At 41.2% G+C, this 26,332-nt stretch overlaps 3 protein-coding genes across 4 annotated transcripts; 1 reads left to right on the forward strand and 2 right to left on the reverse strand.

Moving 5' to 3' along the window:
• LOC8061359 lies at positions 5,428-6,534 on the forward strand. Its single transcript, XM_002455200.2, has one exon. It carries the CDS (start codon positions 5,553-5,555, stop codon positions 6,210-6,212), a length of 660 nt encoding a protein of 219 aa, XP_002455245.1. The 5' UTR covers positions 5,428-5,552; the 3' UTR covers positions 6,213-6,534.
• Positions 7,726-12,215, reverse strand: LOC8073350. The gene is made up of 3 exons (XM_002457380.2): positions 10,018-12,215; positions 9,251-9,380; positions 7,726-8,820 (listed from the first exon to the last, which is right to left on the reverse strand). The coding sequence occupies exons 1-3, from the start codon at positions 11,770-11,772 to the stop codon at positions 8,132-8,134; spliced, it is 2,574 nt and encodes an 857-aa protein (XP_002457425.2). The 5' UTR covers positions 11,773-12,215; the 3' UTR covers positions 7,726-8,131.
• LOC8061360 (mediator of RNA polymerase II transcription subunit 22a) lies at positions 16,572-23,709 on the reverse strand. 2 transcript variants are annotated; one of them, XM_021455250.1, is made up of 6 exons: positions 23,476-23,709; positions 21,398-21,406; positions 19,684-19,890; positions 19,531-19,596; positions 17,992-18,226; positions 16,572-16,759 (listed from the first exon to the last, which is right to left on the reverse strand). In XM_021455250.1, the coding sequence occupies exons 3-5, from the start codon at positions 19,837-19,839 to the stop codon at positions 17,993-17,995; spliced, it is 456 nt and encodes a 151-aa protein (XP_021310925.1). In that variant the 5' UTR covers positions 19,840-19,890; positions 21,398-21,406; positions 23,476-23,709; the 3' UTR covers positions 16,572-16,759; position 17,992. The 2 variants fall into 2 exon arrangements, with proteins under 2 accessions (XP_021310925.1, XP_002457426.1); XM_002457381.2 differs by lacking the exon at positions 21,398-21,406.

The following is a 26,332-nucleotide window of genomic DNA, read 5'->3' on the forward strand; positions in this document are numbered from 1 at the left end:
GTTACATTCATATAATTCTTTGATGGCCAAGCCTCAGCCGCTCGGTTGCTAGTGTTTTAACTATTTCTAATTTCAAGAGGACAGAGTCTTTCAGCAAATTATGACTTCAAAAAAGATTCACCATGTAGAACTCAGCTAGACTAGGCAAAAGTTATAGGAAACATGCAGTATTTGAGTTTTCTAATAGGATAAAATCATCCCCTATATAGCCCATGATTGGTTGAGACATCCAAACAATAAAAACACAACCAATCTAATACTTTAATATTTTCTTATGGCTTTTATTCCTTAACCCTGCCTTTTCCAACCTTCTACAAGCACCTCGACGACAGTTAGGTGGCATTGCTGACCCTAGAATAATCCTACATGCACTTTCTCTATGGTCTTCTTCCCATTAGGGCACTTCCAATACAGAAACTATTATGATTTTTATATACATTAATTGTAGTGTCACCTAAACATTTTGCTAATGTGGCAAGAGAGTTATTGAAGAGAGTGAGCAAAAATCATAGAAACTGGGTCTAAATTAGAAACCATGTCTACACAAAATACAAGACATAAAGTGATATAATTGGCTGAGAATGGAGAGTGAATGGATGTGATTGGATAAAAAATATTCTCTAGGAACTATCCATTGAGACTATAGTTTCTCTATATAATGTTTATAAAAATTAATAAGTATAGAAACTACATGTAGTTTCTAGCATTTGGAGTGCTCTTACACTCTTTCAGTTTTTTGCCATGGTTGACCTGAAAAGTCGGCTAGGCTGATTTTCCCTGGTACGTTGTGAATTCGATTCTCGAGTGGTCTGTGCGATCCGTGCATGGCCGTTTGAGTATCTGATCGACCTTTGCATCAATTCGTTGAAGACCTGGATAAGGAGTACATGCAAGAATTTAAACAAAGCAAGAGCAACTACAAAAATTGTTTTCGTCCGGTTACAAGACATTGTTAAGGTCAAAGAGTGCACCAAACAGATGCAATATTCAGGTACATTATCTAGTCATCTATCCAATCTTATCAATATCATGTTTAATAAGATGATTAAGATCCAATTCCTAATATTCAAAATATGAACAAAATAAATTAGTACAACAACTGGTTATTGCTAATATTAATACAAAACTAGTCATTGTTTAACCTTGCAAAAAAAGACCAGCTACTAATGTTGTTGGCCAAGATTTGTCAGTCTCGAGATGAATCTAATGTAATTAGTAAAGAAAATCTAAAACCTTTTGAAAAAACATAGAGCCTACATCAAGTACTTTTACATTCTAGGGCAACAAAGACAGGATTCACCAAACCCATTAGATTCAAATTGGCGTGTGAAAGCAAAGCCAAATATATTAGACCAATAAAGCACGAGATTAGTGTTTGAAAAACTATTGAATCCAAAGTTCCTAACAAGCATCCCAAGCATACTACTCAGAAACTTTTAGCTAAGTGCTAAAAACAAAAAGATTACCAAAGATGTTAGTCGGTTTATCAATTCCAAACAAGGCAAAATCATATCCTATGAAGCAATTTGGACTCGAAGTCGACAACAAAGTATTTACATGAATTAACGTCTATTTTCAATATGTATCATATATAGATATAGAGTCTATTCGCTGGTCTGAAAAGCCATTACTGAAACAAGCAGGAGCCACACAAAATAAGGGGATGTGAGTGGCAATCCATAGACTTGTGCCTTTGGATAAGGGGATGCGAGTGGCTGTTACGGCTATATTGATCAAGGATAAGGATAGCGTGTTAATGATGCTTTAGAATGTGAGAATGTTAAAATTTTGAAAGAAAAAGAATTCAAAAATAACAAGTAATGTGAAAATAGTGAGTAGCCTATGGGTGATTGGTTGAGTTGTTAAAGTTTAACAGATATTGTAGCATTGTCGTTTTATTTGGTAATTACTATTCAATCATGAGCTAACTATGCTTAAAATATTTGTCTCGCAAATTATTCTATAGCTATATTTTTAGTTTCGTAAATAGTCTATATTTAGTACTTTATACTCCCTCCGTCCACGAAAGAATCAATTTCTAGAGTTGCTCTAAGTCAAACTTTTTAAACTTTGATCAAATTTTTTGAAAAAATACTAAGATATATTGTATTAAATTAGTATCCATTAGATCCATTATAGAATATATTTTCATATGACGCGCATTTTATGTTATAATTGTTGTTATTTTTTCTATAAAGTTAGTCAAATTTAAAAAAATTGGCTGGCACGAATCCTAGTAATTGATTTATTTTATAAATGTGTCCAAGTATTCGATTTAACTCTCTAAACCAAACATGTCATTAATTATTAATTCTAAATAACCGGTGGACCATTGGGCCCACGAAAGGAACTTAATGCCAAATCTACCAAACCGCTGGGGAATCTGGAGACGTACTGTTTGATCTGCGCCGTAGGATGATGGAAACTTTGGGAAGGGTAGAAAAAGGAACTGTGGAAACAGAGCACACCCCCCATCCGCCTCACGCTCCGAGTCCCCCGGAAATCTTCCGGTGCGAACCGGACCGGAGATGCCGTCTGTGATTCCCGCACGCGATGTTTTCCGCGCGCGCATAACAGCTACCTACGTTTTTTTTATTTATTTCTTTTTTTTTCTTTTTTTTTTCTTCTCTTCTTCTTTTCTTTCTTTTTATGTTTCTTTTCTTTTTCCCTTTCGCCGTTGCTGTTAGTTTTCTTCTCTTTTTTTCTTTCTTTTTCTTGCTATATTTTTTTCTTTAATTTCTTTTCTTTTTCTTTCTCTTTTTTCATTTTATATTCCGTGTGGTTCTTTTTTATCTTTTTTGTGCTTTATTTTTATTTTACTTTTTTGTTTTATATTATTCTTTGTTTTGTATCTTTATCTTTATTTTTTTTTCTTAATCTTATTATTTTTCTTTGATGTTTACGTGCTGACGTTCTATTTTTTATTTTTTCTTTTGATTTTTTTTCCTTTTATTTTTTAATTATGTTTTCTTTTATTCACGTTTTATTTTTTAATCTTACTTTGTTTCTTTTCTTTAATTTTTTTCTTTTTTTCTTTCTTTTTTTCATTTTATATTCTATTTGATTCTTTTTCTATCTTTTTTGTGCTTTATTTTTTATTTTCATTTTTTGTTTTATATTATCCTTTGTTTTGTATATTTTATCTTTTTTCTTATTGTTATTATTTTCTTTGATGTTCATGTGCTGATGTTCTATTTTTTTCTTTTGATTTTGTTTTTTCTTTTAATTTTTAATTATGTTTTCTTTTATTCATGTTTTATTTCTTAATCTTTCTTTGTTATGAATCTTTTTTTTGCATCATATATGATGTTCTATAATACATTAAGTGTTGTTTTATGATTAATTCAGCGATGTTTACTTAGTATACATACAATGTTCTATAATGTGTTGAGTGATGTTCTATTGTGAATTTAGTGATGTTCGCTTGGTACACATGTGGTGTTCTATGATATATCTAGTGATGTTCACGTAATATATATACGATGTTCCATAATGTATTTAATAATGTTCTATAGTGTATTTAGTGATGTTCAGTTTAGTACACATGTGATGTTTTATAGTTTATTTTTAGGATGTTTTAAAACTATCCGTATGATGTTCTTTTAAATTTTTCTCTATTATGTGTTTTTTTTCCTTATGCTTTGCTCTAGATTTTATTTTTTTGTTTACATGATGTATTTATTTATTTATTTTAAATATTATAATATCAGTTTCATGAATCTAAACTAGAACACTATTTTTTAAACTAAGAACATTTTTCTTACGAAGATGGAACATTTATTTTATGAACCTAGAACATTGTCTATCATAAATAAAAATGTTATATCTTTATAAGATAAATGTTTATTAATAAAATTTTATCTAAATATATTCATGTGAGATCTTGTTTTGAAGGATTTATTATAAGAAACACTATAGTATAATCGGATTTTGATTTAGATATTTAGTTTATGAGCTATGACTTTTTAAATTTTGTTGATGAAAGTGGAAATACATGGATGAGGTGGGCCTGTAGGATAGACAGATGCGCAGGAAAGCTGGGCGGAAAACTATCGGCAGAGATTTATGCTCCGATGGGCGGACGCGAAGAGCCCCCCGAGTCCCCCCTGTGCGGAGCCGCGGAGGGCGGAGGCTGCTGCGTGCCTCGCGGACTCGCGTTCCAGGCCCGGAGAGGACGTGACGCACTGACGCCAAACGTGGGTGCTGGCTCAGACTCGGAAACGGAAAGGGGAGAGGCGGAGGCGCCAAGGAGGCAACGGCTAGCTCGGTTTGAAGCGCGAAAAGGGACCCCCGCTCGCCAGCTCAGAGGCAGAGCACCGAGCACGGCACGGCACGGCACGGCACGGACGGCTCGGGCACTGATCCGACAAAACCACCGCCCTCGGCGACCGCTTTCCAGCTCCAGCTACGTACCCCACCACCACCAGTCCACCACGCCACGCACCACCACTCGTCTCCAGTCCGTCTCCAACTCTCCACCACAGCAGGGCAGACGAGCGCGCGGGCCGCGGGGTGGCGCGGCACCGCGCCCGCGCCCTGCTCCAGTGACCACTGACCAGTCGGTCGCCATCGGTGTGATTTGGCCACGCGCGCCCGCGCCCACAGCACAACGGCGGCCACTAGTTACGCCGCCACGACGATTCGTTTGTCTTGTCGGTTCCTACTGCTGCCACACTTGCTCCAGCTACGTACTCCGTACACCGTATGACAATAATCATGTGTGGATCAACGATTTTTTCGCCGAGGTGCTAATGACGGACCACTGTGGTCCGTCCAAGGGCCGGTCGACGGAAAAGGCCTACTACGCGGTATACGAGCAGAGTGTTGAAAACCGGCTACTACTAACCTGCTACTACTAGGAACGCGTACGCCGTGGCGGATTGGAGAGCGGTTGTAGGATCACCAGTGCTTCGCTAGAAATATGAATGCGGCGAGGCTACGAGATCGCGATCGCGATCGCCTGCACCTGGTACGCTGCCAATGCCCAAAGAAGTAGCTAGTTGGTCCTAGATACTGTACCCGGGGAAGCAGATTTCTCGCGTTCGTTGGCTAGATCAGCACTCACAATCTGACGACCCAGTGGAATTGTATACTGCAGGTAGCACAAACACGTAGCCCATCAATATACGGATCGTGGTTCATAAATCTCCCCATGATGTATCCGGATCCAACAAAAAAAAAAACATCATTTGAATGCGAATTACGTAACCCCGATCCCGGTAGCCATTAACGAGCTGATATATAAACCGAAAAGGGTGTAGTAGTAAAGGCGCACCACCACGATACATAACTTTCTTGTTTCTTGTACGCACGATGATCCAGCCAGAGCAGAGGCAGGGCAGCGGCTGCACAGGAGGAGGAGCCGTGCCGCTGCCGCTGCCGCTGCACCCCAAGCCCCACCACCCACCATAAAACCCCCCACACCACACCACTCGCACTCTCGCAGCAACCAACCAACTCGATCTGCCTCCCTTGGCCACCACCATTTGAATGTGAGAAAGAGAGGGAAACTGCCGCCCAGGCATCTATCTATCTATCCGTCGCCGCCGGCCATGCCGAGATCCTCCTCCACCTCCTCCAACTCCAACCCCGGCTCCAAGCGGATCCTGGGGAGGGCGATGGCCACCATCCTGGCGCTGCCGCTGACACCGATCTCCAAGGCGAAGCTGGGCCTGCTCCTCTTCAAGAAGCGCGCGTCCTCCGCCGCCAGGCGCCGCTGCTGCTACAACTACAAGCCGTTCCGCCACTACAACTACGCCTACGTGGGGGAGTACCAGTTCTCGCCCTCCCACTCCCCGCTCCTCCCGGCCCCGCCGGGGCCCCCCGGAGTCACGGCCTGGCGGAGGGCCAGGGCCGCCGCCAAGAGGCGCCGGAGCAGGGCCAGGGTGATCCTCGCCTCCCTCTTCTGCGGCGGTGACGAGCTCGACGTCGCCGTGCTCGACGGTCTGCAGCCTCGTCGGGGCGACGGGGACAGGGACCAGTTGGTGCTCGCCCCGGCTCTCGAGTGGGGGCGCGAGCGCGACGACGATGCCTACGCCTACAACAACGACGATGGCGACGAGGAGGAGGAGGAGGAGGAGGCTGAGGTGGTGGTGGACTACGGGGAGGAAGGCGACGAGGAGGTGGACGGCCGCGCGGAGCGCTTCATCCAGCGGTTCTACGAGGAGATGAGGCTGCAGAGGCAGCGGTCTCTGGTCCAGCGCCGGCTCTAGACGCCTTCTCGTTTCGTCCGTTGCTACTGTCCATCGGGTAGAATCAGTTCTTGATTGTCGCTGCTATCTTAGCTGCAGTTCGGTTAATCTCTTCGTGTTTTGCATTTTGCATCGTTCGTGTTACCGTTGTTTTTTTTTAATCATGGGGTAATTCTGTTGTCGAGTCTCTGGTGAGACATTCGTCTCCCCTGCTGTAGTCTTCCATTTAGTATTCATCTATCTATAATCCATCCCTGCGATGTTCGTTTTTGTAGTGTTTTGAGTTTGTACAATTGTTACAAAATCAATGCTTGCTGGTGGTACCTGTTTCTATTGGCACAAATGGTAATGTCGGATTCAAATTCGTGTGCATGGATTCTTTAATTCGGAATTGGAATTTGGAAAGGAGAGCGGCCGCCGGCCAGAGTAGGTACCAGAGCAAATCATGGAAAATGATCAACATATATAATGTAGGGATAACAAGTCGAAGAACAATTGACGGTCAGCTGTCTCGTATCCTAGATAAATTAAGGTAATCGAGGAGTGCCTTTTTGACAGAGTACTGCTTCGAGAACTGGCGCTGATTTGTTCTCTAATTCTTGCCTGTTTCCTGCCAAGTTATCCTCCACTTGACCGGACAGTTGAGAAGCTGACAAGCTGTACAAGCCCAAGATATATATAAATATAAGGCACAATAGCCATTTTGGTCCCTCAACTATTACTCGAGGCTCAGTTTCGTCCCTAAATTTTTAAAACGGTCATTCTAGTCCTCAAACTTTAGTTTTAGGCTCAGTTTTAGCCTACAACTATGAAGATGATCGTTTCAGTCCCTAAATTTTGTATTTTGTGCTCAATTTCATCCATAAACTATCAAAGTGCATTTAACTTTTTATTTTCAACTCAATTTTGTCTATTCAAAAATAAAACATTATATTTTAAGCATAATTTCATCCATTCAATATATCCATGTATTCTTGAAGAATAAATAGTGTTCGATGTAACTATAATTGCTCCCACAAATATCAATTTAGTTGGACATATATAAATGGTACAATTATAAGGTAATACTAAAAATAACAGCTTGGAACTATCAATGGCCATGAAAGAGTTTTTAGATAAATATTATTTTTCTATCTTCAATTGTTGGTGGTGTTGGAGCTAATGATGTGCAATAGTGCAGCATTCCGCGTACAACATAGACGAAGTTGAGTTAAAAAAATAAAAGTTAAAGGATAAAATACACTTTAATAGTTTTAAAATGAAATTGAGCTGATAATACAAAGTTTGAGGACCAAAACGACCATCTTCATAGTTCTAGGGTGAAACTGAACCTAAAAGTATACTCTGAGGACTAAAACAGTCGTTTTGAAAGTTTAGGGGCGAAACTGAGCCTGGAGTAATAGTTGAGGGACCAAAATGACTATTCTGCCTAAATATAAATATAAATATATAAAAAATAACATTTCCGATTCGATTAGTGGTAAATTGGTACTGTTTCAATTGCAATCGCCAGGACAAAGAAGGTTGAACATGCGGATTTTGAATTCTCTTGGCTGCATCGAGATTCAGAGTGGGATCCTACAGCAGAGCATGTACTTAAGTACTAACATGGGCAGACTAACGGTCTTCCAATTCATGCTTTTGCTTAGCACTAGATCCAGCAAAAGGTGCCTTTTTCATCACACACAACAAAATGTACCCTGGCGTACAATGTTATCAGAGGACCGACGAAAAGGCCACAAAGATTAGGAGACACTTTTAGGCTTTAGCACGTGTCCATTACAACATACAAAGGGTAAAACAACCGGGAGGTCCTTCAACCTTACATGACTCTGTACAAAAATTACTGCAGAGAAAAAAGCAAACATATCCGCAGTATCTTATTTATCCATAATCATGCGAGCAGAAGTCCAAACATGTCAATATCTCACATAGAGCAGTCAATACCACCACAGGTCAACAGTGAACTCACCAACAAGCGCCTCAAGAATGTCGTTCTCAATTGCAATGCTTATATCAAATGCTTCAACCTGGCTTGCATCCCACCTGTCAGTCACTTGGTCCACTTCTTTTTCAGAAATTTGTCTAAGAGCAGTCCCACTTGACTCCCTCCATTTGGTGATATCTTCCAATACCTGGCGCTTCATCAGATCTTTGCTCAAACTGAGCGGCAGCTTCAGCCAAGCCTTGTATCCACATTTGCCAAAGTTGCAGAATTTTGAATCCAGTGATTCTATAATGCAGTCAAACAGGAAGTTGGTATGTTGATACTTCTTATCTTCAGTAAAATCTGAATACTCTCCTCCACTAAACATATCCATAGTATTTTCCAGCATTTCAACAATGAAAGGATGGCGTGGAAGATGTGACGTGCTATGCAAGAGGCTACTGCCCACAAGCAGTTCAGCATTTGAAATAGCTTCTCTAATGGTGCAGAGCCTGGATTCTAAGATATTGAAATCATGTGAAAGAAAATTCTGTAAACATGGTATCTTGTCATTGCTGTGGAGTGTTTCTTCAACATCAGTTTTCCTTGTGTCAACTGACATTGCTAAACCGACAATGTCAGACTCCAAATTAAAGAGATCTTCCATCTTGTTCTCAATTGACACAATCAAGTCTTTTCCTTCTGAAAGCAAGAAGATAGAGTTCATTAACACATCAGTATATCACAAGTGCTACTGCTACCAAATAGCATGAACAAAACTTATACAGTACATGCCCAAAATTTACAGACTCATTCTATTGTACCACTCATACTACTCAAGCATGTTTTTTTTTTTTTGGGGGGGGGGGGGGGGGGGGGCTAGAAATGCCAAATTGTCGACCAATTGACAATCAGACTGACAATAACTAACCATCTCACCTTGGTACGGTTCAATGTTAATTTTCTGAATGGCACTAGTATCCAAGACATGCTACACCTGTCAGTTTTGTAGTAGGCAGAACATGGTTTCTCATTTGACATTTCACTTATATGTTTGAGAGTTCGAAGCACTGAGCAAACAAATAATACAAGTATCTACTATAGAAAAAGTCAAGGTAATAGAAATATTTACCATTCTTTTCAACTGGACTTCCTAAAGAAGAAGTATCATTTGAGAAGGATGCTTCAAGGACTGACGTTGGACTTGGCTGATTGGGCTCATTGTTTAATGATGTAGCAGAAGAATCAACATCTTGTTCACCCTGTACATAGAATGAAGGAGGATGTCCAATCAGTTACAAAACAGTAGTTAATTCGTCAACCTTGAACAAAATTGTTCTGGAAGCTACCAATTTGGTAAATGGTTAGTAATTAAGAGAAGTTCAAAAGTGCTCTGGAAGCTACCAACTTTGTTGATTTAGAAAACATGACAAATCATAGGTTTCATGAAAGTAAAAAGGATGTGGATGGAAGATCAACTGTTCATTTGCACAACAATTTCCAATGCATCTGACAACTGTACACAATTCATAAAAGAATGGGTCATAACGATGACAATAAGAAATATTTTGATATAACCTTTTGTGTGGAACCAAAAATCTGACAACTATAGTAGATGCATGCACTGATAACCTTAGTACCTTAGCACATAGGAATGTCATACAGTACATGTTTCTTGAGCAATACTAACCATCATACAAGTTCGTTCATGTGACACTACAAGCACTAAAACTACACCATGCATTTACTAACCCAATTGGAAAAGAAAACAACATGAATGAAAAGACTATTTAAATCACCATGATCGACTATAGCAGCATTTACTACAAAAACAACAAATCAGAAGCTCTGAAATAAGAAGTGGTAACAGTAAAGAAGGATCCTGCACTCTAAACTGACCTGATAGCATTTCTGAAAATCAGGTGATTGGTCATTGGAGAATATACAATGCGGTTGATTGATGCAGTCCATATTTCCATTGCAACTTAAGGGTGCCGATGCACCAGAGTACTTGCTACATTGGGAGATTGAAGTGCTCATGTCATTTGTAAGGTCAGAAATGAGGTCTTGCAGCACATCTACAGTCAATTTTCCTGAAGGTGAATCATCTGGTGTACACTCAATCCTCTCCGACATGCCAAGCTCATTGATTCTTGCTTTCAACAGCCTGTTAAATTCATCTTTCTCAGAAGTAGACATAACAGAAGGTGAAACTTCAATATATCTTTTTTCAGGAGCCGGCACTTGTGTCCGAGTTGTATCAGGAGCTAGTCTACTTGGGGATCCACTCTTAGATAGATTGCTCCGCGGCGAAGTTCTGGCCACTGGCTTTGTAGATGATCTAGAAGTAAATGAAACTGCATTTCCGCCATCTCTGTTACTGATTGCTCTATCATTCCCCACCTTCCTCCCTGATCCCCTTTTAAGCGCAGATCCATTGCTAGAAATCCTACTTGTGGATGTTAATCCATTTTGGCTGTTCAAAGACCTGCGGTTCATGCTCCCTAGTCCACTGGTCGATCCCACGAACTCTCTTCTTGGACCAGAACCACCGTGTGCAACCTTCCTAGTAGCAGATACCAATTCACGAGCGCGTCCAGCTAGGCGCGACGAACCAGCCAAGTCTCCAGACTCTGTAATCCCAGAGACCTCCGGCCGAGTAGGTGTTGCCCGTTTGCGCAACAGCCTCTCATCTCCAGTTTGAACGGCAGCAGCACTCGATCTGACTCTGGCACAAGTGCGCATTACCTCATTTCTAACTCTACTCTCCTTGTGCCTGGCATCCATATCAGAGCTCCTTTTGCTCCTGTTTCCATCACCAAAATCCATCCTAGGCAACACTACCGTGCTGGTACTGATCGCTGCATCGGCATTGTTACTGGAACAATGGCCGTGCCTACGCGAGACAGCGGCGGTGTCGCAATCTGTCTCCGCAGGAAGACCAGGAGGGTGTACCTGTAGCCGTGCGGAACGGTCCTCAGAGCGAGATAGGAAGTCGTCGGCCATCCCCGAGCCTTGAACTTGAAGCAAGGTGGCGGCGTGGGCATCCTTGCGGTGCTGCGGGGAAGAGCAGGCGTACGCGAGGGCCAGCCTGGCGCGCGCGCCCGGGTCCAGCAGCTTGGCCGCGGCCGCGTGCACGAGCCGGGTCCGCCTCGGGCTCCGCGCAGGCAGGTCGGCCCCGTGGTGGCTCCTGGCCGTCGGAGCGGGCGCGGGAGGGCGACGGCTCCGGGTCGTGGGTAGCACCAGCACGACCGCCGCCGAGTCGTTGGTGGCGCCGCTGTCCGGGCGCGACGCCTCCACCTTCCTCTGCTTCTGCGGTCTGGGCGGCGCGGCGGTGGCGGAGGCGGTGGCGGGCCAGGACTCCAGGCCCATGAGGCGCGCGACGACACCCGGGGCGGCGGCCCCATCGGCCAGGTGCGGCGCCGTATGCGGTGGTGGCGGCGTCGGGGCAGCAGGAGGCGGACACGGGAGCCTGCGTGGGGAGGAGGAGGAGCGGAGGGAGAGGGAGGAGGGGAGGAGGCGGCGCGGGGAGAAGAGCCTGCGCTTGCGGGCGAGGCGGCGGTGCCAGTCGAGGAGGTGGAAGAGCACGCCGCCCGTGCAGCCGCCGCCGGGGAACGGCGGCGGCTTCTTCTCCACTATGGCGAGGCTGCTCATCCCTCCACCTCCGCCGCACCCACCTTGCCTGCCAAGTCGGCCTCCCGTCTCCGTGCCAGGACCAGGGCCGGGCCGTGGCGCTCGGCTCGGGGCCCCGTGCTTTAACCGACCCGTGCTTCGATCCGGGAGCTGAAAGGAGTAGTAGCTGGCACGCAACGGCAGCTAGCTCTCCTCTGCCACTGCTCCTCCTCCTCCACCTCGGCACGCGCCGCGAGGAGGAAGGTCCAGGGAGGCAACAGGCAAGAGAGTCGAGCGTGGGCGTGGGCGTGGGCGTGGCCTCTCTCCCTTGAAGAGAAGGTGGCGACCCGGTCTGTTCACGGAGGCATGATGGGAAGCGGATGGCAGGTGGGGCTGTGTGTAGTGTGGGCGCAGGTGTCAGACTGTCAGTGAGAGGAGGTAGCGTGGGTGCAGCGCGGAAGAGAACGCGTCGCGGGGACCCGAAAACAAATGGAGCAAGGAAGCAGCAACCTTCTCTGGTGGCGCAGGTCTCTGCACGGGACGCGAAGGGGAGGTCGGGGTCGTGAGGGAGGGAGGGAGGACGATGGGCGATGGGTGATGGCCGATGGTAGAGAAAGCACAGGTGAACAGGCGCGTTACGCCCTATTTAGTTTCAGGATGAAATTTTTTTTTTATGTCATATTGAATATATCGGAAGGATATGGAAAATGGTTTTTAGAAACTAATAAAAAAAACAAATTACATAGCTCGTCAGAAAACTGCAAGACAAATCTATTAAATATAATTAATCTATTATTAGCACATGTGGGTTACTATAGCACTTAAAGCTAATCCTAGAGTAACTAGGCGTAAAAAATTCGTCTCGCGATTTTCAACTAAACTATGTAATTAGTTTATTTTTTATCTACATTTAATATTCCATGCATGTATCCAAAGATTCGATGTAAGATTCGATGTGATGGATGAAAATTTTTTTTGAGTAACTAAACAGGACCTTAGCTGGTGTCCCCCGTGCCAAAGAGTGGCGACGATGACGATGCAAATGGATGGCAGCCTTCTCCGCTGCCGCCTGCTTGGCCTTGTTTGCGCCGCCGGGAGCGGAGGCGGTGGCTGAATGCTCAAAGCTGCTAAAGCCATGTTTTGTTCTTCACCCGAAATTTTTTCACCTATTCTATAAAATATTTAAACATATGCATAGAGTATTAAATATAAATAATTTTATAATTTAATTATAAATCACAAAATAATTTTTTAAGTTTAATTAGTTCATAATTAACCATAATCACTATAGTAATCCTACATGTACTAATGATAAATTAATTAGGTTTAATAAGTTCATCTCGTAGTTCTATATAATTTATTTTTTTATTAGTATCTAAAAACTCCTCTCCACGTCATTCTGCCATATACAATACAATGTGATATCTAGATTTTGTTTTTCACGAGCTAAACAAGGCCTAGATAGGATAAAGCTAGAGTCGAGGAATTTGTGGCTTTTCAGTTCCCTTTTAGATTTTCTCTATATGATATGTAGTGGCCAGTCAAAACCTTCTATCTAAGGTCTTGTTTAGTTCTGAAAAGTGAAAAGTTTTCGGTACTGTAGCACTTTCGTTTGTTTGTGACAAATATTATTCAATCATGAACTAATTAGGATCAAAAGATCCGTCTTGTGATTTACAGCTAAACTGTGTAATTAGTTTTTGTTTTTGTTTATATTTAATGTTTCATGCATGTGCTATAAGATTCGATGTGACGGAGAATTTTGAAAACTTTTTGGTTCTTAGAGTGAACTAGACAAGACCTAATTAAACATATACTAGGAGTACAAGAGTCCCGAAAAGCAACAAAAGTCGAAAGAGAAAATTTAAAAAACCCATTAATGGGCGGGAAAAGGTCAATGTCGGACCACCGACAGGGGCAGAAACTCGTGGGTCTGTCCATGACTACCACGACGTAGTCATGCTAAATCATGGCGCTGTGATCCGCTGTGTTTTTCATGCGTGTAACAAGGACTTTACTCCGTACTGTTATCTGTAATGGCGAAGGGATACGGACAATGAGGAGCGCAGGAGACTGTCTCGTAGTGTAGAGATAGGAGTCGTGGCGTCGTGCCAAGAAGCGAGAAGAGCTCCGCGTGTCTGGCCGACGGATCCACGAGGGGTCGGGGAGGCGATGCGAAGGGGGGGAAGGAAAAAGGGTGAGGACAAGTCGGGCAGGTGAGCTCACGCGCTAGCGCGTCGTCTTTTTCCTCGCTCTGACACTCGTGTCCGCGCTGCGGGCGCCTGCGCCGCTGGCACGCCGGGCCAAGAGTGGGATCGATTAGTCAAAGCGGCGGTCGAAGCGACTCCGTGATGCGGACGCTGGCCGGGCCACGGGCCAACAGTTCCGCCGGTCTGCACCGGCCGGAGCAGGATCGATCCACACCGACGCCGTGTCGCCGACACCCTCCTCTCAGGCTCACAGCACACCGACGCCTGGCCATTGTTGCAGTTTGCGGCGTGGGGAAGCAAATGTTTCGTAGTGCTTTCTCTGTGCTCTCAGCTCGATTCGATCGGATCGGAAATGTGCACCTGGGAATCTGCGGTCGCAGTTACTCTAGAGCCTTGTTTAGGCATATCAAAAAGTTTTCAAAATTCTCTATCACATCAAATTTTTTGACACATGTATAAAGCATTAAATATAGACAAAAATAAAAACTAATTGCACGCGAGACGAATCTTTTGATCCTAGTTAGTCCATGATTGGACAATATTTGCCACAAACAAACGAAAGTGCTACAGTAGCGAAATCCAAAATCTTTTCGCATCTAAACAAGGCTTTAGTTGACAAAATGAAAAAATTTTAAGACACTGTAGCACTTTCGTTTGTTTGTGATAAATATTATTTAATTATATACTAACTATATTCAAAAGATTCATCTCACGATTTACACAAACTGTGTAGTTAGTTTTTGTTTTTGACTATATTTAATGCTCCATACATGTGCTACAAGATTCAATATGACAAAAAGTTTTTGGTTTTTGGGTGAACTAAACAAGGCCTTAGTTCACCCAAAAACCAAAAAGTTTTCAAGATTCTCTATCACATCGAATCTTTCGGCACATGCATAAAGTATTAAATATAGACGAAAATAAAAACTAATTGCACAGTTTAACTGTAAATTATGAGACGAATCTTTTAATTCTAGTTAGTTCATGATTGGACAATATTTGCTATAAACAAAACGAAAGTGCTACAATAGCGAAATCCAAAATCTTTTCGCATCTAAACAAAACCTAGATGTTTTGCATTTTTGCTTTGTTATAGGAATTTATATGATTTATTTTTTCCCTAGCTTGTGAGAATTAATACGGAGGCACAAAAAAAAGCAAGATTCAATATGCAATTAGTTATTTTTTTCATCTATATTAAACGTTTTGTGAATGTGCCATAAGATTCGATGTGATGAATTTTTTTAAAAAAAATAGATTTGTAGTGAAACTAAACAAGGCCTTAGCATGTGTCGGGAATAATTAACAGTCAAGATCTGTGAAACGTACTAGGGCCTTGTTTAGTTCTACAATTTTTTGCAAAATCGACACTGTAGCACTTTCGTTTGTATTTGACAAATATTGTCCAATCATGGACTAATTAGACTCAAAAGATTCGTCTCATCAATTTCAACCAAACTGTGTAATTATTTTTTATTTTCGTCTTTGTTTAATACTTCATGCATGCGTCTAAAAATTCGATGTGACGGGAAATTTAAAAAATTTTGCAAAATTTTCGGAGAACGCCTAGGTAGATAGCAGGCGCATTTGTGAAATGTAGGTAGATACCACACGCATTAATTGCACAATTACAAAAACAGTTCGTACAAATGGAGTATAATATTGATAGTATGGATTATTGGTTACTTTCATGTCAGAGTGATTTAAGGCATTTAGAGATTCACATAATTGTGTCATGCGTTTCAAGTGCCGAGGCACGTGGTCAGTTTGCATGCCACGCATATCACGGTCAAGTTTGCATGCCACGCATATCACAGTGAAATCGAGCACATTGGATTGCAAAACTTTTGAGAATCATATCTATCACTTCGGGAGATAGTCTAATGACCCAAAAACCCAACCTTGTCATTTCGATAATTCCTTGTAAAACCCAATCCTATCCCATAATCCTTAGATGATCACCCGAAGGAGCCTAGCCACTTGCAATCATGCATCAAAACCTGGTTAGTTGAAACTTCTCAAACAAGAGATAAGCTCATCCTAGTTGTTCAGATAATCTACGACGTTCCTTTCCTTTGGCTCGACCTCTCTATCGAACCTTATGCATGTTTCATAAGAGTGTCATGCACATTAAATAAGATACCACATAAGCAAAATTGCTGACTTGGCAGGGTCATTAAATAAAGAAGTTTCATCAGACGAGAGAGGAGTTTCATCACCATGAAAATCATATGGCTCGGTTACCTAGTTTATAATCTTGGTAACTGTGCCATGAAACTATGCATTGAGACTGGCCTTATAACCTAATGAGATGTACTCAACTACTTATTAACACATATTAAGTATCGGTGCAAACTTAAGCATCTTATCCACCTCATAAGCATCAGGTACTAATATATGCTGAGAAAAAGAAAAGAGAAATGACTATGGCTCTGTTTAGTTACGAAAACTTTTTGGTTTTCGGGACTGTAGTATTTTCATTTTTATTTGACAAACATTGTCCAATTATAGAGTAATTAGGCTTAAAAGATTTATCTCGCGATTTACAGATAAACTGTGTAATTAGTTTTTATTTTCGTCTATATTTAGTGTTCCATGCATGTGCCGCAAGATTCGATGTGACGGGGAATCTTGAAAAGTTTTTGGTTTTTGGGATTAACTAAACAAGGCCTATGTGGGTTAGTATAGTCAAAAGTAATACAATAACCTTCAGAAGTGACTATAGTTGTTGTAACTAATAAATTAAAGTATTTTATACAAAAGATACACCAACCATAGTTATTGTGCCAAGTCTAGACAACTGATAACCTGAGATAACCCTGCAACCATGAAGAAAAGAAAATTAATTAATATACAGCTTCTACAAATAATATCAGTAGGCAATATTCAACATTATAAATAAGGCCTTGTTTAGTTCACCCCAAAAACCAAAAAGTTTTCAAAATTCCCCGTCACATCAAATCTAGCGGCACATGCATGGAGCATTAAATATAGACGGAAATAAAAACTAATAACACAGTTTGACTGTAAATCACGAGAAGAATCTTTTGACCCTAGTTAGTCTATGATTGGACAATATTTACCACAAACAAACAAAAGTGCTATAGTAGCGAAATCCAAAAAAAATTCACATCTAAACAAGGCCTAAAAAAGGTTAACATCTAAAGATTAAAAATATTGTACATTTTCCATTATTTCAGTAGACAAGTTTCTGTAGCGAATTCAACTGTATGGAGTCAATAAAGCAAAAGAAATCTGTCTTCAATCTTCACTAGTCAAGACCCAGTCAAGTTTATGGGTCAAGTCAATAAATTTGATAGCCATCAGCAAGTCAATTATACAAGGTCCTCTAGCATTTATACTTCCATGTAAAAGCCATCACAGAAGATCCATTTTATGTACTTTTATTAGGTACGCTAATTGAGTGCATATACCAGTTTTGTGTATCCCCATTTTACTTTGTTTTGAAACCAGGATTCCTTGTATAATTTCATCCATCTCTTAGTTTTTTAAGAAACATTGACTACATTATTTGACATAGTCTAGCAGCTCATCTCTATTTGAGATACCCCATTCACTTATTGCAATTCAGAATTAAATTGATTCTATTGTTGATATATTCGCAATGTACATATCCAAAAGTTTTTCTCTCCAGCCTCCCTCCACCTTTTATTAGAGTATTCAAAATCATACCATAACACTTATATTCATTCCTTTTTCCTTCTAATCTGTAGAAATTTCATTTTCTATGATTTTAGCTTCTCCTTTGTAAACTATTTATCCTTAAATTATTATAAAAAAAAAGAAAAAAATATACTAGATAAATAATCAAACATATATATAACCTTATGAACTATGCATCATGCACCTATATATTATATGTAAAAGCAAGATACAGCTAGCACTCAGGTTAAATCACTCCACCGAACATTAACACTGCTACAACTTAGTGATAGTCCAATGATAGAACAAACAATCGCTGTTAAACCATATATCAAATGAGTGCATATTGGAAAGACGAGCAATTTTATCCTGGAATGATAAGATAAACCTCAATCATAGGATGGTGACCGCACAACAGATGAGTAGTAGTGTGCCTCTAGCTCCTTGAGGCTTGCTGCTGCCTCCTGCCCAATCCTCTCCAGCATTCTCTCAGTTCCCTCAGCTTGCTGACCCAGCACTTCAATCCTCCTATCCACATTCTCATTCAATGAAGCAAGCCCAGAAAAGATGGCTGTCCTCTTAAGTTCCGACACTAATTTCAACAGAGAGTCTGCTGCATGTACCTAAACAGATAAAGACATAAGGGAATATCAGAAATTTTTAGGTTCAAGAGTTGATACATCATTATTCTTGCCATTTTCATCATATTCTACAGTTGTGCTTTAGGTAAATAACTGACTGCGTATGTCAGAGACAATTAAGCAAAACATCACTTTCCTCTATAGCATATTTGTGGGGGGGGTGGGGGGGGGGGGGGTTATTCAGCTGTCTTCCATGACCACTTTGTCTATAGTGGCCTAAGTAGGGTCAATTCTAAGGTAAACTTCTCCTCTTGTCATGTCTATTAGCTGTGTCTACTGTCTATCATGGAACATTGGCTCTAAATGCATGGCTTTAAACAAAATACAGGTTCTCATGCCCCAAACCAGGTTTATCTTTCTGAGACAGTGCTATGTAAAACTACACTTCTCCAGTTAAACATAATCAGATCTTGCTTCTACCCAACTGATCCCTGTTTCAATAATATCCTCATTAATTTAGCTCCTTCATTTTCATTTGGGCGATACCACAGCCCCATGGCATGTCACACCTATAACAATATCACATTATGCACTTCATATCACCATGGGGTATCCAATGTAATATTACAGACAGACATCTATCTTCGCATATTACTTCCACTGATTGGAGACTTTTTAAATTTTGACTTGCAATATTTATACAGATATACTACCTTAAATATAAGAGAGTTATACATATCATAAAAATATTCTTTAGTTTTTATAATTTGCGTTGTCAATCTATACGAAGCTTCAAATATCGAGTTTGACTTAGGAAAAACCTAGAAGGACTAATATTTCACCAATCAGAGGAAATGTATCCTTTATGATTCTACAATCTGGCTATCTCAACCAGTCAAGCTATAATAAGATTACATCACCCAACAGCTTCTATGTTCTTCATGATATAAAACCTGGAAGAACCTCATGCGTTGCTTTTATATTGTATAGTATGCTAAGAACAAATGTGCAGCCTTCTAACTTTCCATGCCCCAGCAGAATCACAAAAGTAAAGCGAAACTAATATTTCCAGACAAACGAGAAAGCAATAATCTGTTTCGTTTATAAGAATCAGACCATGCAATTTACTTTATCTCTCCTCTAACCCCAATTTTGGGGCACTGCAGAAGTAGAACAATTACAATATTATATGCCAAATCGGCTTAGAAACCATTGGGTATAAAATATCCTCGCTCCAAAATTTTGCTCATGTATCTAGAAAAACAACTAACTTCGGGATGCCTGATTCAAACACAGTTTCAGAATCAAATCCGCTAACGGTTGGTGGGCAGCGAGCAGGTCCATACCATGCGGGCGGCGCGCATCTCCATCTGGAAGACCTCCTGCGAGTTGCGCACTGGCGGATCGTTGACCTAACCATGGCATTCCGAGATAGGGTTAGTCTGGAGTGAATCAGGCTGCCGGATTCGAGGAGGCGAAAGGAGAGCGCACGGACGTACTCGAGCTATGTTGATGAGCGAGGAGAAATTGTCGACGAGGCTGGAGACGTCGGCGTCCGCCTTCTGCAGCAGCGACTTCTGCTTCTGCACCGCTGCCGCCGCCGCCGCGGCCGTCGGGCCCGGGGCCGAGCCGGGACCGCCGCCTGCTTTGCTCATCGCGGGTGGCTGCCGCTTCGACCTGTGGGCTGCACCTGAGAGCGTAGGAGCCTGGGAGAGGCGAGACGAGATCCAGTCAGTTTTTGTTCACTACGAGCAAGGTCAATAATAGAGCCAAGTGCTTGGCTATAAGCCAAATAATTAGAGCCAAGTTATACAATAAGTTGTCTTCTACTTGTCTCTAAAACACATTCTCTTTCTTCTTTCTTCTCACAACATTTGCTTTTTGGGCCCACTACTACCTATGCATCCGTGCCTAGCTTGGTGCTTAACTAAGAGCCAAGCTATCATCTCTCTCCTCTCTTCTCTCCTCCACATCAGCATTAGCTTGGCTATAAGCCCATTATTGTACCTGCTCTACCAAGGCCTTGTTTAGTTTACCCTGAAAACCAAAAAGTTTTCAAGATTCCCTGTCACATCGAATCTTGTGTCACATGCATGAAACATTAAATATAGACGAAAACAAAAACTAATTACACAGTTTAGCTGTAAATCACGAGACTAATCTTTTGATCCTAGTTAGTCTATGATTGGATAATATTTGGGACTGACTACACATCTCATGGAAGATTATACTGATTGTTGTCTTCCACATTTTCAACAAATCAGTGGTTGACACGTCAAATAAGACAAACAAAAGAAGAAAAGAAAAAGCAATGTATGTTCGTCACATGAAAATAGAACTCGAAGATCTAAAAGATTCTACGGCTATAATCTTCCAGAAATAATAAAAAGAAAACGCAAGACAGCACATATCCAGCTGCATATTCGTAATTTTACTAGACCCGTTCGCTTTGTAGCATGTTCTCTTAGCATCCTAAAATTAAAGAGTGCTGATGCATTTGTGCATTCAAGTGACTACATCATAACAGTCAAATAAAAACAATAGAAACTCATAATCTTTGGTAAAAAACAGTTTGCTGCCGACATTTAAGAATCAAAATTTCTTTTGAAAGGCAGCAAACAATTAGAAGTTCAGGTAGTCACTTGTGAGAAAAGGGCAACCAAAATAGTACTACTGAGTTGTACAGGTCCTAAGATTAAGCGAACATTGAACTTAAAACAACCATTTGTCTATTGTTCGTATATAAGTTCTCTAAAGTCATCAGGTCTATCAATTTGTCATACTATGGTGCTTGGCTCCAAAACCTCAAATGAGTACCAGCCCACTGAACTTTGCAACTTCTATACAACTATACTGGCATATCATTATCTAAGTTTGAAAATGGATCCAGTAAGTGAGATTTGACAATCCTTGACAATCCACATAATAAGTTATGAGTGACAGGATAAATAGTGGGTCACCGAATAGCTCATCTCCTTATCTGAGAAGGTCCGTAAAGAGGGAGAAAGAGAGACCAGCAGCGATAGGAATCCAGACCTGAACTCAAACTCCCACGCTTAGCTTAAAACAGATGTAGCACATAGACCCAAGACACATGCTAAACTGAACTGAAAATTGTACTTGAATCACTAAACATGTATGAGATAAGTTGAAATTGCTTCTCTAGATCATGAAATGGATATGCACATACCACAAGATTTATGTGCTACTAACCTGCTTTACCTGCACAGAACAAAAATCAAAGTGAGCTGCAGCCCCTTCTCCTTGTAAAAATTGATGAAAAGAACATGCAGCTGGACAGTGTCTACTATCAGGTTGCTGCTGCACTGAGCATTAGAGAAAAACATGCCAACATACTGAAAACGATAAGACTGAAATAAACATTAAACCTTGAAAGTGATAATTGAAACACTTAAACTCAACCTTTAAACTAACAAAAACTGAATCTGAATCACCGAACATTCAAGGCATGATTGAATAACTGAACCTCAAACTATAAACTAACATAAACAGAAATCTAAAACACAATGCCAAATAATAAATTAAATATTTAAAGAAAAAAACACAAGGCAACTTTGATTAAATGCTATACTTGAAGCTCACGCATGCCAAACTTTAACAAAAAAACAGCATAGACAAGCATAGCACAGGAAATGAAACTACATTCAGATCAGTCAGCAAATATTTGACTCACCCAAGTTAGGATACGAGAAATAACATATTCTCTTTCACTCTTAATTTCTTTGAAATTCTAGTTCCATATACTTCAACACTAAACAAGATTGCTTGTTATTTGGGGGATTTTCCAACTAGTATGCAGGAACCCAGAGTATTTAACAAAAAATCCAAAAATAAATATCACTTGCTTTCTTAAAAGCTGAGGTAAAACTCTCACTAGAAAAATAAAACCAATGTAAACTTGAATAATTGGCACTGTAGGGGCAGAGGTTGCGGAGCACCTTGTCGCCTTGCCGGGGAGCTTGCCCCGGCCAAGCCCATGATCTACATTCTACTAAACAGAACCTGAACTTATACTGGAAATAAATTATACTATACTAAAACTGAATTAATTTACCCGCAGATTGTACTGGAATCAAACTGAATTTAACTGAAAATAGGTTCTACTAAACTATAACTGAATTTGAACAGAAACTAAAATGAAAATAATAGAATGAAATAAAATCACTAAAAAACAAGCACAACATGCAACTATGCTCTTAACTGAACATGGTAGATTGCTATACCATGAAAATTAACATTGCATGGGGAATGAAAAACGACACTTAGATCAGTCAGCCAAATACTTAACACCCTGAACCACTATTTTCACAAGGAGACTAGATAAAATAGTGCCTAGTAAACTAATTTTATTTAATTTCTTACCACACATGACTAGTGTTTTAATTTTGGCAAAACAAACTTGGCATAGTGAGATGACAAAAAAACACAAAGGTGACAAGAAGGTAGTGCTATCTTCTTGGAATAATTTTTTATTGCCTGAACCACAAAATGCATTATCAAAAGAGATCAAAAGGAATCACCAGGGCATGGATTAAAACAGTGTCCTATTCTCAGCAATGTTCGACAGTAGAACTCTTAGCTAGTGCCTCTTCTATTATCCTCGTACTCGTATAACTCTCTAAAATACCATCATAGCACATTGGCACCTATAAGCCCCCTAGAGGTTGCTAGTTGTCATGCACAGGCTAGCTTCAGGGCATTGTTGCACACAAGCAAATCCATTTCGCTGGCCTAAACATATATAGGAATACAATCAAGAATTTCTCCTATAAATTTAACTGTATGTGTAAAATCCTGTCAACATTAACAGAATAAGCAAATGCACAGGCAGGATCAAATCTTAATCAAACAAAACAAACAAACCCCAAAAAACTGAAAATGAATACAAACAATATAAGGTAGCAACGAACAAAATCACAAAAGACAAACCCCAATTTCAACCTAAAATACAACAGAATCGACTAAAGTCATCTGCCGGACTTCATCCAGACCTGTAATGACATCAGAGAGAAGGGGATCTCGGAATCCTTAGATTAACCCTGGTGGTGATAGGAACCTGTTCGTGAGGCCCTGCTTCTACCGCTGGTATAGCTAGTTCCACCGCTCGCCCCCTAGGATTCCTATGCGGCAAACAACCCGATTCGTGCTCGCCTCCTTTCGCTTGCCTCTAGAGAGCCGTTGGTGTCGCGCAATCGACACCCACAACACTCTCCGCAGTTTGGGGGAGACAGATGTGCTAGACCGGGAGAGAGGAAGAGAAGAAGACTCACCTGTGGGCGGACGAGGGGCGGCGAAGAGGGTGACCGTGGCACGACAGCGACAGACTACGCGCCCGGGAGGGAGAGTGCGAGAGCAGGGCGTCGAGGGGTGCGGAGCAGGGAGGACCGCGCAGCTGCAACAGGCGGCCGCCACCACCGCGGACAAAGCCGTCACCGCCGCCGGCAAGGCCACGCCCACCGTCACAGCACCGAGAACCACGACAGTCCCAGTCCCAAATTGAAATGAGGCAGACAGACAACGGCCCACAACACAGAAAGCAAAGGGGAAATCCGGAAATGTTACGAGTTAGCACGAATCTTAACAAACATCTCCACCATACAAAAGTGGAAGATAACAGAAACAAAAAACTGCTAGAAGATATTTAGAAATTCCGTCATATTTGTCACAAACAAACAAAAGTACTACGGTTCTGAAAAGTTTTCACTTTTCGGAACTAAACAAGGCCCAAGGCCGAATGTGAGCTAAAGTGGCCTGCCACGACAAAAATTGAGCGAAAAAGAAAATGATGGATGGGCCTGACAGACGGCGTTGGGCTGGGCATTCGGTTTTAACCGACAATTTCGTTCGGTTTCGAAAATTTTCGGTTTGCAGAAACCGAGAGCCGATCGGTTGCTTAAAACATCAGAAAACCGACAAATTCGGTTTTAGGTTTTTAGTTTGGTTTCTCGGTTTTAACCGAACAAACTGATGTACAGAATGTAAAATCATAGACAATAAGACAAAATATTCCCCAACTATTATTCAATGTCACACATCTACAAAAGTTCAAAAGAAGAAAACAAGATATCATTGCTTCAGATCTAGAGACCCACGGTAGCAAACCAATTAAGGCCTCATTCGTTTGACTGGTTTTTTAGACCGGGAATACAAATAAGCTAGAACAGTTCCGGGACAACCATTCCAAATTAAACGAACGGGCCCTAAAAAAGCAACTAATGAGCATCATCACCCGACTCGCCGACTCCTCGTCTGGTCACCGTAGCAACCGCCGCCCCAAGTCAACTACCGTGCGCGGTCCACCGCAGTAACCACCGTCGCCACCTCCAAAGCTCCAAGGATAGGGAAGGGATAGGATTACGAGTGGTCTCTACGTAATTGTGTGGTGTGTGCGGACCTCATGGGCTTGGTATGCCTTGAGAATCAACTTTGTACTCTCAGAATATGGTGGTGGTTTGTGTGGTGTGTGGACCTCATGGGCTTCATATGCCTTGAGAATCGACTTTGGACTCTCTGAGTATGGTGGTGGTTGTGTGGTGTGTTCGGGCCTCATGGGCTTCTATGCCTTGAGAATTGACTTTGGACTCTTCGAGTATGGTGGTGGTTGTGTGGTGTGTGTGGGCCTTATGGGCTTCGTATGCCTTGATAATCTACTTTGGACTCTTCGAGTATGGTGGTGGTTGTGTGGTGTGTGCGGGCCTCATGGGCTTCGTATGCCTTGAGAATTGACTTTGGACTCTCCGAGTATGGTGGTAGTTGTGTGGTGTGTGTGTGTCTCATAGGCTTCGTATACCTTGAGAATCGACTTTGGACTCTCTGAGTATGGTGGGCTGTCTTGCCTTGCTTTTGCTAGGCCGCTAGTTTAGTGCCTAGGCGTCTAGCTGTCTACACCTTTTTTCTAAAAAAATTATACAATACAGCGTTGACATTTATAACACATACGCACAATCGCCCTTATAAATACACGTACATAAAGCTTACCTTTATGGGCACCTTCGAAGAACTGAACCGGTAGATCTTGAGATTCATGGAGTCAACATGACGCTTTACTATTGACAGGGACGTCATCTAACTCTGAAAGTATAGCGTCATTAAATCCTAAAATAAATCTAGAAAAATACGAACATATGTGTCAAGTTAAACCTAGATGAACAGGTTTGACGACAACAAACTAGTTGGCCACCCGCTCCGGATGGTTGTGCGACGTGCATGTTGGCTATGAGCTCGGTTCCTCGGTTTAACGGTTCGGTTGCAGACTAAAACCGAAGCCGAACCCGATGACCGAAGTTTGCTGATATAGAAATCGAAACCAAAACTGAAAACTAAAAATACCGAGATTTCGGTTTGATTTTTGATTCTCGGTTTTTAGTGCAATTGTTCCCGTTTTGAAGTGTTCGATGAGGTACAGCGGTACTTCGCTCTCCATAGATTAAATTGTGTTGTAATTCATTTTGTCTTTTTCTAAATTCATATCTTTTTACTACTCGCTCTGTCAAAAAAAATACAATTATAACACAGTGTCATGTTTTAGTATCTTATATGATTGATCAATTATAGTAAAAAATATCAATATTTATGGTATCAAATAAATACTATTAGATTAATTATAAAATATATTTGATTTGGAGCCCTAAATATATCTAATGAATTTTTTGGATTCATAACTTTTAATATGCATCTAAACATAGTATATATCTAGGTACGTAATAAAAACATATATCTAGAAAATATTTTATAATTTAGAATGGAGGAAAATGAGTTCATCCTTGTGTGAAAACCGAGCAAAAGGGGTGAGAGGGGAGAGGAGGAGAGAGAATTGTTTTACCTTCATGAATTGCCTTTCTTAAAATCATCTCAATCTTCATTTAATGAAAATCGCTTTCTATGCGTATTTTGGAGAGTCAGTCCCAGTCTTCATCTTTGGGCAGCGAAAAACAAGAATAGAGAATGAAAATATTTGAAGATACAATTAAAGAAGCTATTGAAGGACCATTTTCACTAAAATTATCTATTCTTACAAATAGGAAATGATATAAAAAGCCTACTGGAGTTACTTTACTAAAACTCTTAAACACAACATCTTATTTCGAAACTCTAAAAACCATTCAAATTGCCTTCTTTGAATTGGTT

This window comes from Sorghum bicolor, chromosome 3 (assembly GCF_000003195.3).
Source record: "Sorghum bicolor cultivar BTx623 chromosome 3, Sorghum_bicolor_NCBIv3, whole genome shotgun sequence".
NCBI classification, from domain to species: Eukaryota; Viridiplantae; Streptophyta; class Magnoliopsida; order Poales; family Poaceae; genus Sorghum; species Sorghum bicolor.

Bases quoted from the DNA above. Each gene is read 5' to 3' on its own strand.
- LOC8061359 (XM_002455200.2), top strand. From the start codon at position 5,553: ATGCCGAGATCCTCCTCCACCTCCTCCAACTCCAACCCCGGCTCCAAG.
- LOC8073350 (XM_002457380.2), bottom strand. From the start codon at position 11,772: ATGAGCAGCCTCGCCATAGTGGAGAAGAAGCCGCCGCCGTTCCCCGGC. The intron at 9,381-10,017 runs GTCAGTTTAGAG...TTCTATGTACAG, and splicing joins ATTTTCAGAAATGCTATCAG to GGTGAACAAGATGTTGATTC. The intron at 8,821-9,250 runs GTAAATATTTCT...TCTTGCTTTCAG, and splicing joins AAGTCCAGTTGAAAAGAATG to AAGGAAAAGACTTGATTGTG.
- LOC8061360 (XM_002457381.2), bottom strand. From the start codon at position 19,839: ATGAGCAAAGCAGGCGGCGGTCCCGGCTCGGCCCCGGGCCCGACGGCC. The intron at 19,597-19,683 runs GTACGTCCGTGC...TGCCATGGTTAG, and splicing joins CGCTCATCAACATAGCTCGA to GTCAACGATCCGCCAGTGCG. The intron at 18,227-19,530 runs GTATGGACCTGC...TTATCTGTTTAG, and splicing joins AGATGCGCGCCGCCCGCATG to GTACATGCAGCAGACTCTCT.